General features: G+C 38.2%; 1 protein-coding gene across 1 annotated transcript in view; it reads right to left on the bottom strand.

Moving 5' to 3' along the window:
• Positions 1-14,730, bottom strand: part of CFAP44 (cilia and flagella associated protein 44) — a 41,175-nt gene that overhangs the window by 19,301 nt on the left and 7,144 nt on the right. The window contains exons 9-19 of the mRNA XM_086771553.1: positions 13,827-13,982; positions 13,123-13,170; positions 12,332-12,431; positions 10,997-11,091; positions 8,306-8,515; positions 7,277-7,387; positions 6,205-6,357; positions 4,167-4,385; positions 3,552-3,697; positions 2,385-2,655; positions 356-411 (exon numbers count right to left, since the gene is read on the bottom strand). Of these exons, the coding sequence (XP_086627679.1) occupies positions 356-411; positions 2,385-2,655; positions 3,552-3,697; positions 4,167-4,385; positions 6,205-6,357; positions 7,277-7,387; positions 8,306-8,515; positions 10,997-11,091; positions 12,332-12,431; positions 13,123-13,170; positions 13,827-13,982 (1,565 nt within the window). The remainder of the gene's footprint in view (positions 1-355; positions 412-2,384; positions 2,656-3,551; positions 3,698-4,166; positions 4,386-6,204; positions 6,358-7,276; positions 7,388-8,305; positions 8,516-10,996; positions 11,092-12,331; positions 12,432-13,122; positions 13,171-13,826; positions 13,983-14,730) is intronic.

Below are 14,730 nucleotides of genomic sequence, written 5' to 3'. Positions count from 1 at the left end.
AGATTTCCTTGACAGTCTTAAACTTCCAGTGAACTCAATGGCTCTGAAGGTGACTTAGAAAGGAATCATGCTCCTGTATATTTGTACAGGCCTAACATCATGGGGCTTTGACCTTGACCTTGTGTTGTCTCTGTAGTCTGAAGTTAAGTAAGTCTCTGAATACTCTGTTACTACCACAGAAAAGCAGATGAAATGGAGGGAAAGGCTGAAAAACTTTGTGTGTAACAAAGAAATTACACAAATTCAGGGTGGTAAACTTATCCTCCTCTTAAAAGGCAAAAAGAAATACATAGTCTGGAAAAAAGAGTTATCAACACTTGAAAATCTCTTTTATCATTATCCGAGCATCTCTTACTTGTAGGCATTGGGATCCTCAATGTCTTCAGTAGCCTTCTCCTTCTCAAGACCACTCTGGAATAAAAATGTTGTCTTGCCTTTAAACAAGCAATAATAGTTTCAACAGACGATAAAGCTTTTACAAACATTAGGACAGAGCTCCCATTGCCTCTCACAAAACCAAAAGAAACCTTTATGATCAATATCACTATATGGGCCTTAAATACCAAATTTTAATGTTTCAAGAATAAAAAGCAATTAAGTTGGTTTACATGTTAAAAAATTAATGAAGCATAGTTCTTACGAACAGAGAACACAAATCCTATATCCTCCCCATCAACATTAACCATTACATCATTGCTTGTCCTAACTTCACTCTGTTCCATAACATCTTTCTTTCTGTACCACCCAAACCCAATTCTTTTGTGTCTCCTCACTGCCAGGTTGATAAGAGACAACATATCCTGGGCTAATTCCAAGTTACGTATGCAATTCATCTGGCTTGCTTCTGCTGACTGCCTAATGGGTTCACAATTATTAGCTGTGAAGAATGACCGATGGATGGACTCTGCAGCATCACAAACCTCATTTCCCCTAGACAGTCACGCTCTAAAAAATGAGGAAGGCCTATCACCTTACAGTAAGTACAGTCATACTAAATTGATCTGTAATTTAACTCAATTAGTTTCAGAGGATTTGTATTTGATTCTCTAAGAATCCCATTAAGTTTAATGAAGATGGAATTTTTAAAATCCTCCACATGACTTAAAACTATAATAGATGCTTAATGAAGATATACTTTGATAAGGGAAAAACTCTGTTAGGATGGTCATTAAGCAATGTTGCTAGCCTGAACAATAGAAATTGACCATAAAGATCTTTATCTAAACCTACTTATGTACTCAAAAAGATAAAACTGTGTATATATCCTTTATAATTCTATATTAATCACTACTTGCAATACTGGAGCTAGGAAGGCTCTGATATCACAGGTTCCAATCATTCAGTTAGTTTAAGAAAATAATTGAGTCTATTCTTAGTGCTATATATTCTTGTGATACTGGTAAAGAACTCCAACTTGCCGTGAACAATTTAACTAAATGACCAAAATCACAATTTCCTCTGTCTCCCTTGTCACGCATCTTTCAAAATGCAGATATCAACTAATACTAAAAATATGTAAAAGTTGAATTTATTTTATGTTGACACTTTCAAGATTTTAAAACTGTACTGAATGTATATCTACTCAAAAATTCATTGTGCGTGATAGCAATTCTTTACTCAACAGGTCTCACTGCTTCTTTCAACTTGTATTTGTTTAATTCAGGCACTCAAGAGACTTTTAAAATGTGTATCATTCTGAACAATTCAATGAGGTCTGAACATTTTCAGTAGGTGAGTTGATACCTGTCTCTTCTTGTGTATAATCAGTAGAATTCTTATCAAGTTCCAGTGTCATCTGTTCAAACATGCTAAAGGCGATGAGCTCTACAGTGAATACAGGACAGTGTAAAATAATTACTGCTAATGCTGTCCAAGAGTAAAAGAGCAACAGGATCAGTATCATGCTGTGCTATTTTGCAAATTAAAAAAAATCCAACTTGTGCATTGTACATGAATGGCACTAGATGCACTGAGAAAATACACATTTGGTATCCTCCAACATTATTTCTAGAATCTCCATCCAGAGCAGCACCATACTTTACTGGAATTAAATCCAAGACAGGTACTAAGTATGACAAATCCTTGTGGTTCTTTCATTCTAGGAATGTGCATGATTACACCTGTGACTGGGAAAAGACTAGTAGAATATTACCTATGAACAACGCATACTTTGCTTATGTGGAGAAAAAAAACACAAAACATTCAGAAGGAACAATACAGCCGTAGGGTCTGTTTATTAGGGAATGTTTTGCAAGAGCTCTTCCAAATTGTTTGGGAAGCCTCAGCTTTTGCTGTGAAAAATCTAGGATTGAGCTAGATTTTGCCTACTTGCAATAGTTTCATTGTAAATAGACCTCATTCAGTGAGAGGGGGTAGCGACTTACCCTAGGGGAGGGGATTTTAGCTTTTAGCTCTTTGTGAACATCCTCTGGAGACAATATGTTGAAAGTAAAGATGTTTCCATCTCCACCACAGGTAATCAGAAACTTATCATCATAACTACAACAGATCCCCTGGATCTCGCCATAATCATTGTCATGTACATTGAAGGACCAGTATTCCTTCAGGGTATTCGCTGAGAGGTCTTTATCTTGGAGAGGATAAACACGCAGTGCACCATTCTGCATCCCACAAAACATCAGTAGTCTGCTGGTACTGTCAAATAAGCAACGAGAAACAGTAATAACAGGCAGCTTGTAATGAGCAAGGCCACAGCTCAAAATGTGATACTTCTAAAGAAGTGCTAATCTATCTGAATAAATGTAACCTCCCCAAGTTTGTAAGCTAGGAGCAAAGTATTTGTACCATTTAAAGTATTTGTGATACTACTACAGTCTTTTTTTCCAGCTAGCTGGCTGCTCAGGAATGTTCCAGCATTTGCTGGGTATCATGGAACTGGTCTCAGCCCCAAGTTGTGCACGGCTAGCAGACACCAAGTTCAGGGCTAGAAAAACAGTTTTCCCTCCTCCCTCTTCATCTAGTATGGATGGTGGTGTATGTAGCCAGCTGTAGATTAAAGCCTAAACTAAACCTGCTCCCTTAGATCCAGATCATGCCTAGCCTTAGAGGGAACCTAGTATCAGGAGTCTGAAAATAGTTTACCCTTTTCATTTTTACAGTTCACAGAATGTCCTGAGAAGCCTGTATTCTTTGCACAAGAGGGATAGACTGATCCCTCCTTGTTTTCCTCGAGGCCTAACTGTGCCCTCTCTTTGCTAAGTACCAAAAGGAACTGCTGTTCTGATGATCACAATTTGCAGAGACTTCTAATGGGTCTCCTGGAGATCTACAATCTAGGATGTTTGAGTCCTAATCAGTACTTAATTAGAAATCAGACGTTTTAATCTTTGAAAAATTATTCTGTCAGAGTACCCAACTGTGTCCATTAGGAATTTTAAGTGAAACTCAGTGCCAGGAAAGCCAGAGAGATTTCCTGCATACTACAGTTGACCCACAATTAAAAAGGGACAAATCAGTGTACCCTCCTCCCTTCCAAGTTCAGTTTCATCAAGCTTTATCATGAAGCTAACTATTACACTACAATGTTTTACCAGAAAGAGATTTGATGAATGGGATTGCTGTCAGTGTTCTCAATAGGAATCACTTCAAAGGGTTCATCTTGCCTGTTTTCAGGGTCATCTTGGTGATCATTTGAGGAGAATTCACAATGATAGAGGAACCCTGAGTCATACCCACCCTGAAGAAAAAGACCATAAAGAAATGGTAACAAAAGAACACTGAAGCAGCTGACCAGGTAAATGCAATTTTCAGAACAATTCTTATTTTCTTAAGGATCTACTACAGATTGGAAATTGTTACATCCAAACATGTAGAGATCGTATTTACCCACACAGAAAATTCTGTCATGATCACTGGCTTTACAAGCCATCCTACCAATATGTTTAGATTCTACCTTCTGCTTGAGGGAAAAGCTTAGTATTGGGCATCACCAAGAAGGATACCTACTGGAAATTTACTGAACAATCTGAATTGGAGTGACACAACTGATTTATTTCATGAAGACCACTGAAATGATCAAGTATGAAGGGGATTCATGTCCTAGAGTTAGCAGATTTCAAACAATCTGTTTATTAATGCACTCAGATGTGAAGGGAAGGGTTGGCACATCTTGCAATCACGTCAACATGAAATAAAAATTGTTTTACCAAAGAAAGCCAAAATTTTCCTGGTGCTGAGTAAAACCCACAGAGAATGGGACTGGGCTTCTCTGGTATGTAGAGGGGTGGCAATGGTTCTTCTTCAGGTTCCTCTTCAGGTTCTTCTTCTATCTCCTCTCCCATCTCCTGTTGCTGCTTTATCCATTCAAGCTTTGCTTTCTCCTTCTCCTGCCTTCTTTTCTCTCTCAGTGCAATCTCCTCTTCCAGCTATTACAACAAGCAGAGAAATATGAAGACATGAAACCAAGGCACTCCATGCAATACTGACTGAAGGAGTCTCATAAATGAAATCCAAGGTGGTCCTGGTATTAATATCTAGAGAGATCTCTTTTCCTTCAGCTAAGCAGAGATCAACCTGACTTCATAGGAGTCTCCAGTGAAAATGCCCCCATTTCCCTGCTATGAAGTATGTTAACTCACGATCTTTTGAAATAGAAACTATTCTGCATGAGAAGAAGACTTCAGCATTCCTTCAGAGAGATTATTCCCAAAATTAACCTCTATTAGCATATTACTTCTGCAGAACTCCCAAGCCTTGTCCTCTGCCTGCCCAGGAGAAAGAAAAGCACTGGAAAGCTGAACTCAGATTCCCAAGTTCTAAAGCATTATTGATGTAGAGTAAAAAGAGAAGCTGTAATGGTCTTTACTTCTTCTGAACAATGAAGGGAAGACATTTGCAGATTTATAAAACCTTTAAACACTTTCCATTCCAGCATAAACAAATATCAAACATTCTCTAAAACAAGATCTTCCTAAGAAGCTATTAGATAGCAAATCATAGAGAAAGGTCTGGAAAAAAGCATTCTTTTGCCTGAAAGCAAAATCAAGTAAACTTTAAATATTATTGGTTAATGTTTGTCTGACCCTTTAAAAGGCTGCTATGGGGACTCTACAGCCTCTGAAAACTGTTTCGGTGCTTCACCACCCTCACTGTTAGAAATCTTTCCTTGCATCTTACCTAAAACACCCTTGTTGCAACTTGTTATTGATCTATTCCTAGAGGAAAAATAGAGCAATTAATATTCTTTCTCTTTGTAGAAACTTTTATTTTTAAAGATTTATAGTGTCTCCCAATAATATTCTTCTCTTTTGAATAAAAACAAAAAAAAAACCAAAACAAAAACGAAAGAAAAACCCCACACCAACAAAACTCCGCACACATTCTTTCAACCTTTCCTTACACATCTGTCTTAGCTTTGTGATAATTCTTGTGGTTCTTCCTGTAAGAAAACCACCGCGAAATCTTTCTCCTGAATGCTGACTTTCTCCTAGTTTTAACAAGAAATGAGGCTTTGCCTGACATTCAGTAATGCACCACTCAGAAGACAGCAGCAGTTAAGAGAGAAACCACAGATTAAGAGTAGAATCAGAGAGGCTGTTGGACTGTGGTGGATTGAACATGGGACTGAGAGTCTGCTCACTGGAGCTCTGCTCCTGAGCCTAACATCAGCTTGCTTTTTAATTTCACAAAATTAACTATAGCTCAGAGGTGAGAGAACTCTTTTCCTGTGGCCCCACATATCTTCTAAAATACTAGTTTCCATTCAGAAATTAAAACCACCCCTTTAAAGTTATTTCAACATTAAAAAAAAAAAAATCAGAAATATATAACTGCTGAGAAAAAAATACCTTTCACATTTGCCTCAAAGTGACCACGTGGGTGTTCTATGACTGTTCAAAGGCATTTCCTATAGGGCTAACATCAACCACAAGAAACATACTTTTTCTGAAAATTACCAAAATGAAAATATTTTGTGAACTAATGCATTTTACTACCTTTCCCTTTCACTAATGCTATCTTCTAATTCTAATCAAAACGCACATCATACTTTCAATGTGATATATATTCTATTTGAATAAACAAACAACTTGTCATTGCAGACACAAATGGACTTTACCTGACCTTCCCCTTCAAGAAGTTTAACAAAAATCCTATGATGCAATACAGAAACTAGAAACCTTTTTGGATAGTTTTGTCCTCTGGCACAAGAAGAACGTTAAATTCCTCCACAAGAGAGTTCTTTACCTTGATTCGTGATTTAATACTATGAAAATGGAAGTACTGCGTTGGCAGGTTTTTTATGTGATAGGTGGTCACTGTATCCTGTTCCTCAGGGAGAGGGGCAGGAACCTGGAGAGCAAAGCCATTCTCACAAAGGATGAGCAGTGTGCTCTTCACCTGTACAAAACCACAAAAAATACAAGTATAGGGCAGATGTATCAAGAAATTGAGAGAAATGGGAAAAAGTTAATCAAAAGATGCATAGGCACAAAGCCAAGCTCCAGCCAGGCAGCGTTAACTCTAACTGTGCCCTTATTTCAATGGACAGTTTTACATGGACATCAGAAATCAGAGCTGCTTTTATACTATGCATCCTAGGCAACGCTAAGGAATTGAACAAGTCCTTGCCATATATGAAACAGCTGTAGAATCGCAGAATCAGTTAGGTTGGAAAAGACCTTTAAGATCATCAAGTCCAACCATTAACCTAGCACTGTCAAGTCCACCACTAAACCATGTCCCTAAATTCCATATCTTCATGTCTTTTAAATACCTCCAGGGATGGTGACTCAACCACTTCCCTGGGCAGCCTGTTCCAATGCCTGACAACCATTTTGGTGAAGAATATTTTCCTAATATCCAATCTAAACCTCCCCTAGCACAACTTGAGACCATTTCCTCTCATCCTATCACTTGTTACTCGGGAGAAGAGACCGATATCCACCTCACTACAACCTCCTTTCGGGTAGTTGGAGAGAGCAATGAGGTCTCCCCTCAGCTTCCTTTCTTCCAAACTAAACAACCCCAGTTCCCTCAGCTGCTCCTCATAACACTTGTGCTCCAGACCCTTCACCAGCTTTATTGCCATTCTTTGGACATGCTCCAGCACCTCAATGTCTTTCTTGTAGTGAGGGGCCCAAAACTGAACACAGAATTCAAGGTGCGGCCTCACTGATGTCAGATACATTTTTTGTGTGGTCTATAGAGAACATGGGTAGGGCCATGGATCTTCATCTATTTTCATAGATAATGATAAATGTCAAAATTACATTTTAAAACTGTAGGGAAGGAAAGAAAACAAATGTGCATTACTCACATGAGAAGGTGGAGACCACTGTAGTGCTTGCACAGGCCCAGGGACACAGATGAATCCAATTGGCTTGTATTCATCTTCAACAGCAAAAAAGAAAACAGTTTTGTCTTTACTCTGAGAAAAAAAAAAACAAAACAGAGATGATGACTGAATCAAAGCTGACCAAAAATTCAAAAGATTGTAAGTACTTTATGACATAAACATATACTTCAAATGTTTTGTGGCTCAACAAGGAATTTACAAGTGCCTTGAAACTTAGAATTTGACTTCTATGATGATTACAGGGAATAAATAAAAATCCTGCCCACCTTGTTCCAGGGCCCCAAGTGCACCCATAGCTCTTAATTGCCCAGATGAGCCCCACCTGGCACCCCCAGCCATGTGCTTTCTGCCCAGTGCCCCAGGACCTCATTTAAAGCTCAGGCTCAGGCCTGATTTTTCAGCTAAGACAGCACAGGCTGATTTCCCTGGATAACAAGAAAATCTAGAACTAGTGCATAATATAAGCATGACAGCTTAAATCCTGCATTAAGTGAAATGCATGGCAATTCAGCTCAAGGAACATGTAACTGCAAATGCACTGATCGTGGCTGAAGGCTAGCTTTTAAAAAGAAAGCCAACATTGACTGAAAATAGTCTCAATGATTAGCAGGCGCACCGACAAACCAACTGGTCAATCCTGTTGTAAGGCCAAGCAGCTGGAGTGCTGCCAAGGTGGTGTATGAACAGTCTTGCTTTTACTAATTCCAGGATACTACTAAACTAATTCCAAAATGAACCAAATCCATCTTCAAAGGGGATTACAGTATTCACACTAAACAGTCCAGTAATTCACAAAATGAATTGTATGAATTGCACGGTTGCTTTCCTTCAGAAAACAAATGTGAGTGCAAACAGATCCTTCTCTTCCCCCAGTACTGCAGAGAACTACGAGAAGCAATCAACAGCAGTAACAGAAGTATAAATGTGTTGTCAGTAAACAAACTTTACCTTTGTGGCATAATAAAAATAGCCAAAAGAAGTGATACATACCCCTGTGGCAAACACATTTCCATTTTGTTCATATGCCAAGGCTGTAACTGCAGTAGCATGAGGTTTGAAAGCTTGTTTCAGATTTATCTGTGCATTCTCTGTATTGGCCTGTCCTGCAAGAATGGGCAGTCCTTTGGGATCATAAACTTCGATTATGCGGACAACACCATCTTCAAACCCCACAGCAATTAGACTTCCTTTAGGATTTACCTTTGAGTGGAAGAATGAAGAAAAAATCACAGTGTACATCTGAAAGCTTAGAATAAGAATCTGTGTGGCACATACTCCAATGTTAACCTGTATCTTGTCTTACATGGAAGTGTTGCTAAAGCACAAAGAATGTTTCACAAATGGGAAATGTTGTTTATTCTAATACACTACTGTAAAGGGAGTGGGAGGACTGGATGGTTTTTTTTTTTTTAATTGTTTTTTTTTTTTACTGATAACATGCCATTGAGACTGGAAATGTTAATGAGGATGTGGTTGTAACATCTGAGGAAGAGGTAATTCATACTGAGATACAAATATATCACTAGCTTCTTCTTAAGGAGAAGAGTTGGAACTCAAAAAAGGAATTATTATATTACCCTGAATAGAATATTGGGCCTTGAAGGTGAGTATGATTTTTGAAGAGGTGAAGGCACAGACTTGGGTCTGGCTGACTCCATGTAAAGTACAGGGACAGCTACTTAGGACAGAAAGACGGGGCTACAGAGTCTTTACCACAGGCCCTGTAGCTAAGCCAATTGCTAACAATATAGACAGGCTTGAGTTGTGAAGAGAGAAGAGAAACAGGCCTGCATTTTAGCTGGATCTAGCTGGACTTGCAGATTTAGCTGATATTAGCCAAACATGGTAGTGCCTTGAAGTGATTTACGAGCTGAGCCAGCTCCAGACATGGCACAGATCAATATTAATGCACGCCAGAAATGAGACCAGAAGGAGAATTGCTGTGTGAAGATGAAAGTGAATGGATAAGCTCTGTGGGCAATTGGCAAAAGTATGATCTTAGATGTGAAAAAATGTATTGTTCAGAACGGAGCTGGGGGAAACTGTCTTCCTGTTATCTGGGGAGATCAGCCCATGATGTCTTATCTTAAAAAGCCCCTCTGTAATAAGCAGGTGTACGACAGCATTGCTCAGTAAATGACCAAGAGGACCTCAGATTTATGGTTCTGCGTTTAACTCCCTTCATTAATTCCGTATCTTTTCTCTACTAGGGGGCCAGAACTCCACATGTGACCTTGCCAGTGCTGAGTAAAGAGGAAGGATCACCTCCCTCAGCCAGCTGGTAACTCCCTTCCTAATGCAGTCCAGGATGCTGTTGGACGTCTCTGAGTGCATTACTGGCTTGTGGTCAGCTTGGTGTCCACAAGAATCCCAAGATCCTTCTCTGCAGAACTGCTTCCCAGCTGGTGTGCCCCCAGGTGGTACTGATGCCTGGGATTACTCCAACCCAGATGCAGAACTTCACATTTTCCCTTGCTGAATTTCATGAGATCCTCCTCAGCCCAATTCTCCAGCCTGTCCAGATCTCCCTGAATGGCAGCACAACCCTTTAGAGTACCAGTCAGTCCTCTCAGTTTTTTATCATCTGCAGACTTGGTGAGGGTGCACTTTGTTCCCGTGTCCAGTTCATTAATGAAGAGTATTGGCCCCTGTAATGACCCCAGGGTACACCACTAGAGACGTGCCTCTAACTGGACTGTGTGCTGCTCATTGCTATCCCCTGGGACCCAGTCATTTAGGCAGTTTTAAATTCATATCACTGTTCACTTACCTAACCTGTGCGTTGCTAACTTGCCTATGAGGATATTATGGTATACAGATGCTTCAAAGTATGTTGGATGAAATTTTCTTGGATTAATAGCACAGATTTTCAAGTACATTTGAGAACCTTAAACTATATTGTAAGTATCTAATGGGATTTTAAATGCAGCTAGATAGACTAAGTACCCTTGATTTTTCAGATTTTGTGTTTAGTGCTAACCTTTGTAAAACTGAACTGAGTCAGTTTTGTAATGCTGTGCAATTTATTGTGGCAGTCAGCTTACCTCTTGAATGTATAGGTCATCACCTAACAGCATCCCTGAAAGTCTGCATGGCCAGAATTACATTTATAAGAGCACTGTTCCGGTGTTACCCTTGCCTTGGAAATTCAAGTAAGCACTTTCCTCCATAAATTTGCTTATAATGAACCCACCAGGCTTGCTGTGTTTCCTCAAGAACATAACTAGACACTATTTTAATTAAAATTAGCAAATATGTCTAAAAGTGATAGACTCCACACTCCACAAATGATCAGTTCTGGCAACAGTTTTTTACGATTTATCTCCAAATGTTTGTGGATTGTCTGTGCTGTCATTTCAAAATGTGTTAACTAACTCATGTTAATTGATGATTACTCTGCGTGGGTTAAATAGAAGCTGTTAGTCTATAAGTTAAGACTACTTCCTGAGACTGCACACCGAGATCTGATTTTAAAATCTCAGGAAGACAAAAATAGGATACGTGGTAATCCACAGTAAAGTCAAACTGTACACATACTATATATATGTATACTACTACAGTAAATTCTACCATGGCCTAAGAGTGACTTCTTTAAGGTCTTGTATGGTGAGCAACTTTCTTGATGCTGCAAGGCTCACAGGCCCCTTATGAACTTTTGTTAACACACTAGCAAAAACTCACAAGACAAGGTGCCCACGTCAGTGCTGTTCCTCCTTGTTTAAACTTAATTACACTCAGTTGACTGTTGCCGATGAAATCATAGACACGCACTGACCCTGTGTGGAAAGGAGACAGTAAGAATTTATTTCTTCCAATGTCACTTTCATGTTAAGATTTAAGAAGAAATGACTATGTATTTGAATTAAAAGCTGGATAGAATGTTATTAATTTTTCTCTTTGAGTATCAAACACCCACCTGGAAAGACGTGACTGATGGTTACGCAGTACCACAGCTAGCATGGTGCCCATGAACAAAACATAAGCTTTCTTCACTCTTTAACTTACACGCTCCCAAGAGTTGTTGGGGCTAACGGTTGTAATAACAAGTCTCATGCTGACCACCATGTGTGATTTTCAAGTAGTCACAGAACTGTGACATACTGTAAGGAAAATCTGTACTGACAACATAGGAAAAGATTATATGCTACTACTTGGGATTGCCTAGGAAGGAAAATCTTTAAATGGATGAAAATGGGAGATTGTCCAAAGAAAAGCCAATTTCACCAGAGGTGAAATTAACAGATTTGTAGACACACATATTGGTCTGCATAAAATTCCATTCCAGCTGGCATATATCCTAAGTGTAATTTGCTCAGCTGGTAGGAGTTTGTCTTCAGGCTAGAAGAGCATGTACATTGTATAACACAGACAAATGACAAGATACTGCTGACAAGAACTGAGTTAAAGACCTCATAGCATTTTCTGAGCAGTGTAAATGACATTGTTAATGTTCTGGCCAGTGGTTCTTCTTTCAAAGCATGATAAAGCTATGAGAGGCCTAAATTGCAATATTTATATAAGTTAAATAAATACGTCTATAATTACATTAGCTGTTGTTGACAGCATGATAGCTATTGCATTTTCTAAGACAGCCCCAAATATTAATATTCACAATGATTTATGCAATGCTAGAGATGTATGTAATTCCTTACAAAATAAAAATCCCAACACTTATCGATCCAGAGCCTTGAATACAAGTGCTGTTATTCAAACCAAATGTCTCATCTTTTCAGCTGTTCCTTCAGAACTAACAGAATTTATGAAGTTTCCCATTAAAAACTTCTCTCTTTAAAATCCCAGGCTTTTAAGATGAAGCAGTCTTAATGCATATTTCAAAGCATTAATGATTTTTCTTAACCCTTACAGAACTAATTCCAGGAATAAAAATTATCTATAAAGTAACTTTTCAAGAGCAAATACACAACTTCAGTTCAAAACACAATAGTTCCAAAGGAAGCATCATTGCTCTTCAAAAACAGTTACAGTGATATGAGAGGAAAGGAATAGTATACTTACGGTCAAGAGCAGTGGTGGCCATAAGGTATGTAATGGGAGAGACACTCATGGCCTCAATCCTTCCAGAGTGAAAGGTATACAGGCACTCTGGATCATGGGTCTGCAGCACAAACCAGAAGAATTCTGAAGGAATTCTAGGTTTTGCTATACATATTTTGCATTAGCTTTTGTAGTATGCTTTGTACATCTTTTATTTACCACAAAATTATTGGAACATAATTTTACCTGTTGCCACAGAACTTTATTCCACTCAAAGGGATTGTTCCCATTTACTTTAATACATTAAATGCCCCATTTTAACTGTCATCTATTCCTCCATCAAAACCATCTCCAGCAGTAACACTAGGAACCAGTAGGATAAAACACGTCAAGTGCATTTCATCTTCTTGTTTTCCCTAGTTCTTTATATCATTTAGAGAAAATGGTTAGGATTGTTTCAAACATCTATCTAAATAGGATATATCAATACTACTTGAACTCATGTCCTGCATCCATGCAACTTTTATTACCAGCTTATAAGAATAAGTCTCCTTCAAGGTAACTGGAATTTGACAGCCAAAATTTCAGGAATCAAAAATCAAATTATTTTTTTATAATCCTGCACAATCATTATAATCAATAGCATTATAAAAATATTTTTTTAAGAAAAAAGAATCTGTTTCAATGCTAAAATTTTCACCTGTGCAGCTTCATAAAACATAAACTTAATTGCAGATGCATACAGTTGCTTAAATGAAGTTATTGCAAAGGAATTGAAGAAATTAGAAGAAAGAAAAAGAAAACAAGCTTACCATATTTGAGAAAGTCAGATCTAGCTTCCAGATTGCTCCATTGGTATCCTGAAGAAGAAAAAACCAAAACATGTAACTTTAATATTTTCAAACTCAATTTGGAAATAAAACTGCACACGGTGACTCCTTAAAATTGCCTTAATGATTATCATTAAGAAATTGAAATAACTGAATGTGGTGATGTTGGTCCTATCCGTCCTATCAATCAGTCCAGGATAACAGAACTTGGACAATACCTTGTGACATTCTCCTGTTCTTATTCAGTTCTGGCTCTGAAAGCCAAAGTCTCACATGTTACTATACACTAAAAATATAAAATAGAATAGCATAGCATAGCACAGCACAGCACAGTTCAGTTCAGTTGGAAGGAACCTACAGTGATCATCTAGTCCAACTGCCTGACCACTTCAGGGACGACCAAAAGATAAACATATTATAAGGGCATTGTCCAAATGCCTCTTAAGCATGAAACATAAACCACCTCTCCAGGAAGAGTGTTCCAGTTTTTGAAAGAAGAAGATGATTATATACATATATATAAAAACAAGAGTGTGTGTGTGTATATATAAATCTCTCCAGAAGAAAAACAAATTCTACAGAAAAGAAACGTACTGATTTGTAATGGACTCCTGCTGTTACTTAACATCGCCTTCTTCATTCTGTGTTTCTCCACAGAAAGATGTATGTCCTTGAGTGCATCTTACCTGAGCATACCAAATGGGCTGTCCAGAGTCATGGACTTTTGACATGAAACTCAGACTGACATTCCTGCCAACATGCAGTTCATTCATAGGCTCCATCTCCAGTAACCCTGTGTCATCCACAGAATCAGCAGCATCTATTGTCTCAAAGTTCCACACCTTCATGGCATTGGAAGCATAAAAAAGAGAGGAGTTTTATAAGACCAGGTTATGTACATAATTAATATCAAAATTCAAAATTATAAGAATCTAGGTGAGTGTGTAGATTCTACAGGTAGAGTACGAAACCTGTCATATCTGCCTCGCTGCTTTGAATGTAACCTAGAACAGTGACAATCAGCAACTACTATTTGATACATTTAGGCTCACTGTAAAGTATATGTAAAAGTTCTTTGTCCAGTTCTGAAACAGTAGCTTAAATTCAACCCTAGCACTAGCAGAGCTATAAATGACAGCCTCAGAACTATAGGAGAGCAAATGGTATCTGCCTGCTCTCAGCGTTGCTCATACTGAGGCAGCACAGAAGAAAGAATGGGAAATCTAACACATCCATGTTCTTCTGTGTGAGGACAAGACATCCATTGGCAACCTTATGACCAAGTGAATTTTCCTAATGGATAATATAAACTTATAAAACACAGGAACAACAACAAAAACAAAAACTCCAGGGTGTTTTAAAGCCTCCACTGTCTGTAACAATCACCTTTCTTTTGATTATTTAGGTCTTTCACACATCAGCAGAAGACACATCATGTCTTCCCTTAATTAGCAGGCAAACAAGATTGCAAAATCCTCAATAATTGACAGTGGAGATCAGAAACTAGTGGAATGAATAAAGAAAACTTTTTGACCTTAGTTTAAATAATAATATGTTAACTTCAGGATGATTTTTCTTTTAATTGTTCCT

The sequence above is a fragment of the Chlamydotis macqueenii genome, chromosome 1 (genome assembly GCF_036417535.1).
Source record: "Chlamydotis macqueenii isolate bChlMac1 chromosome 1, bChlMac1.mat, whole genome shotgun sequence".
In the NCBI taxonomy this organism is placed as follows: domain Eukaryota; kingdom Metazoa; phylum Chordata; class Aves; order Otidiformes; family Otididae; genus Chlamydotis; species Chlamydotis macqueenii.
The sequence above is the reverse complement of the archived record's forward strand: the minus strand, read 5'-3'. Positions and strand labels throughout refer to the sequence as shown.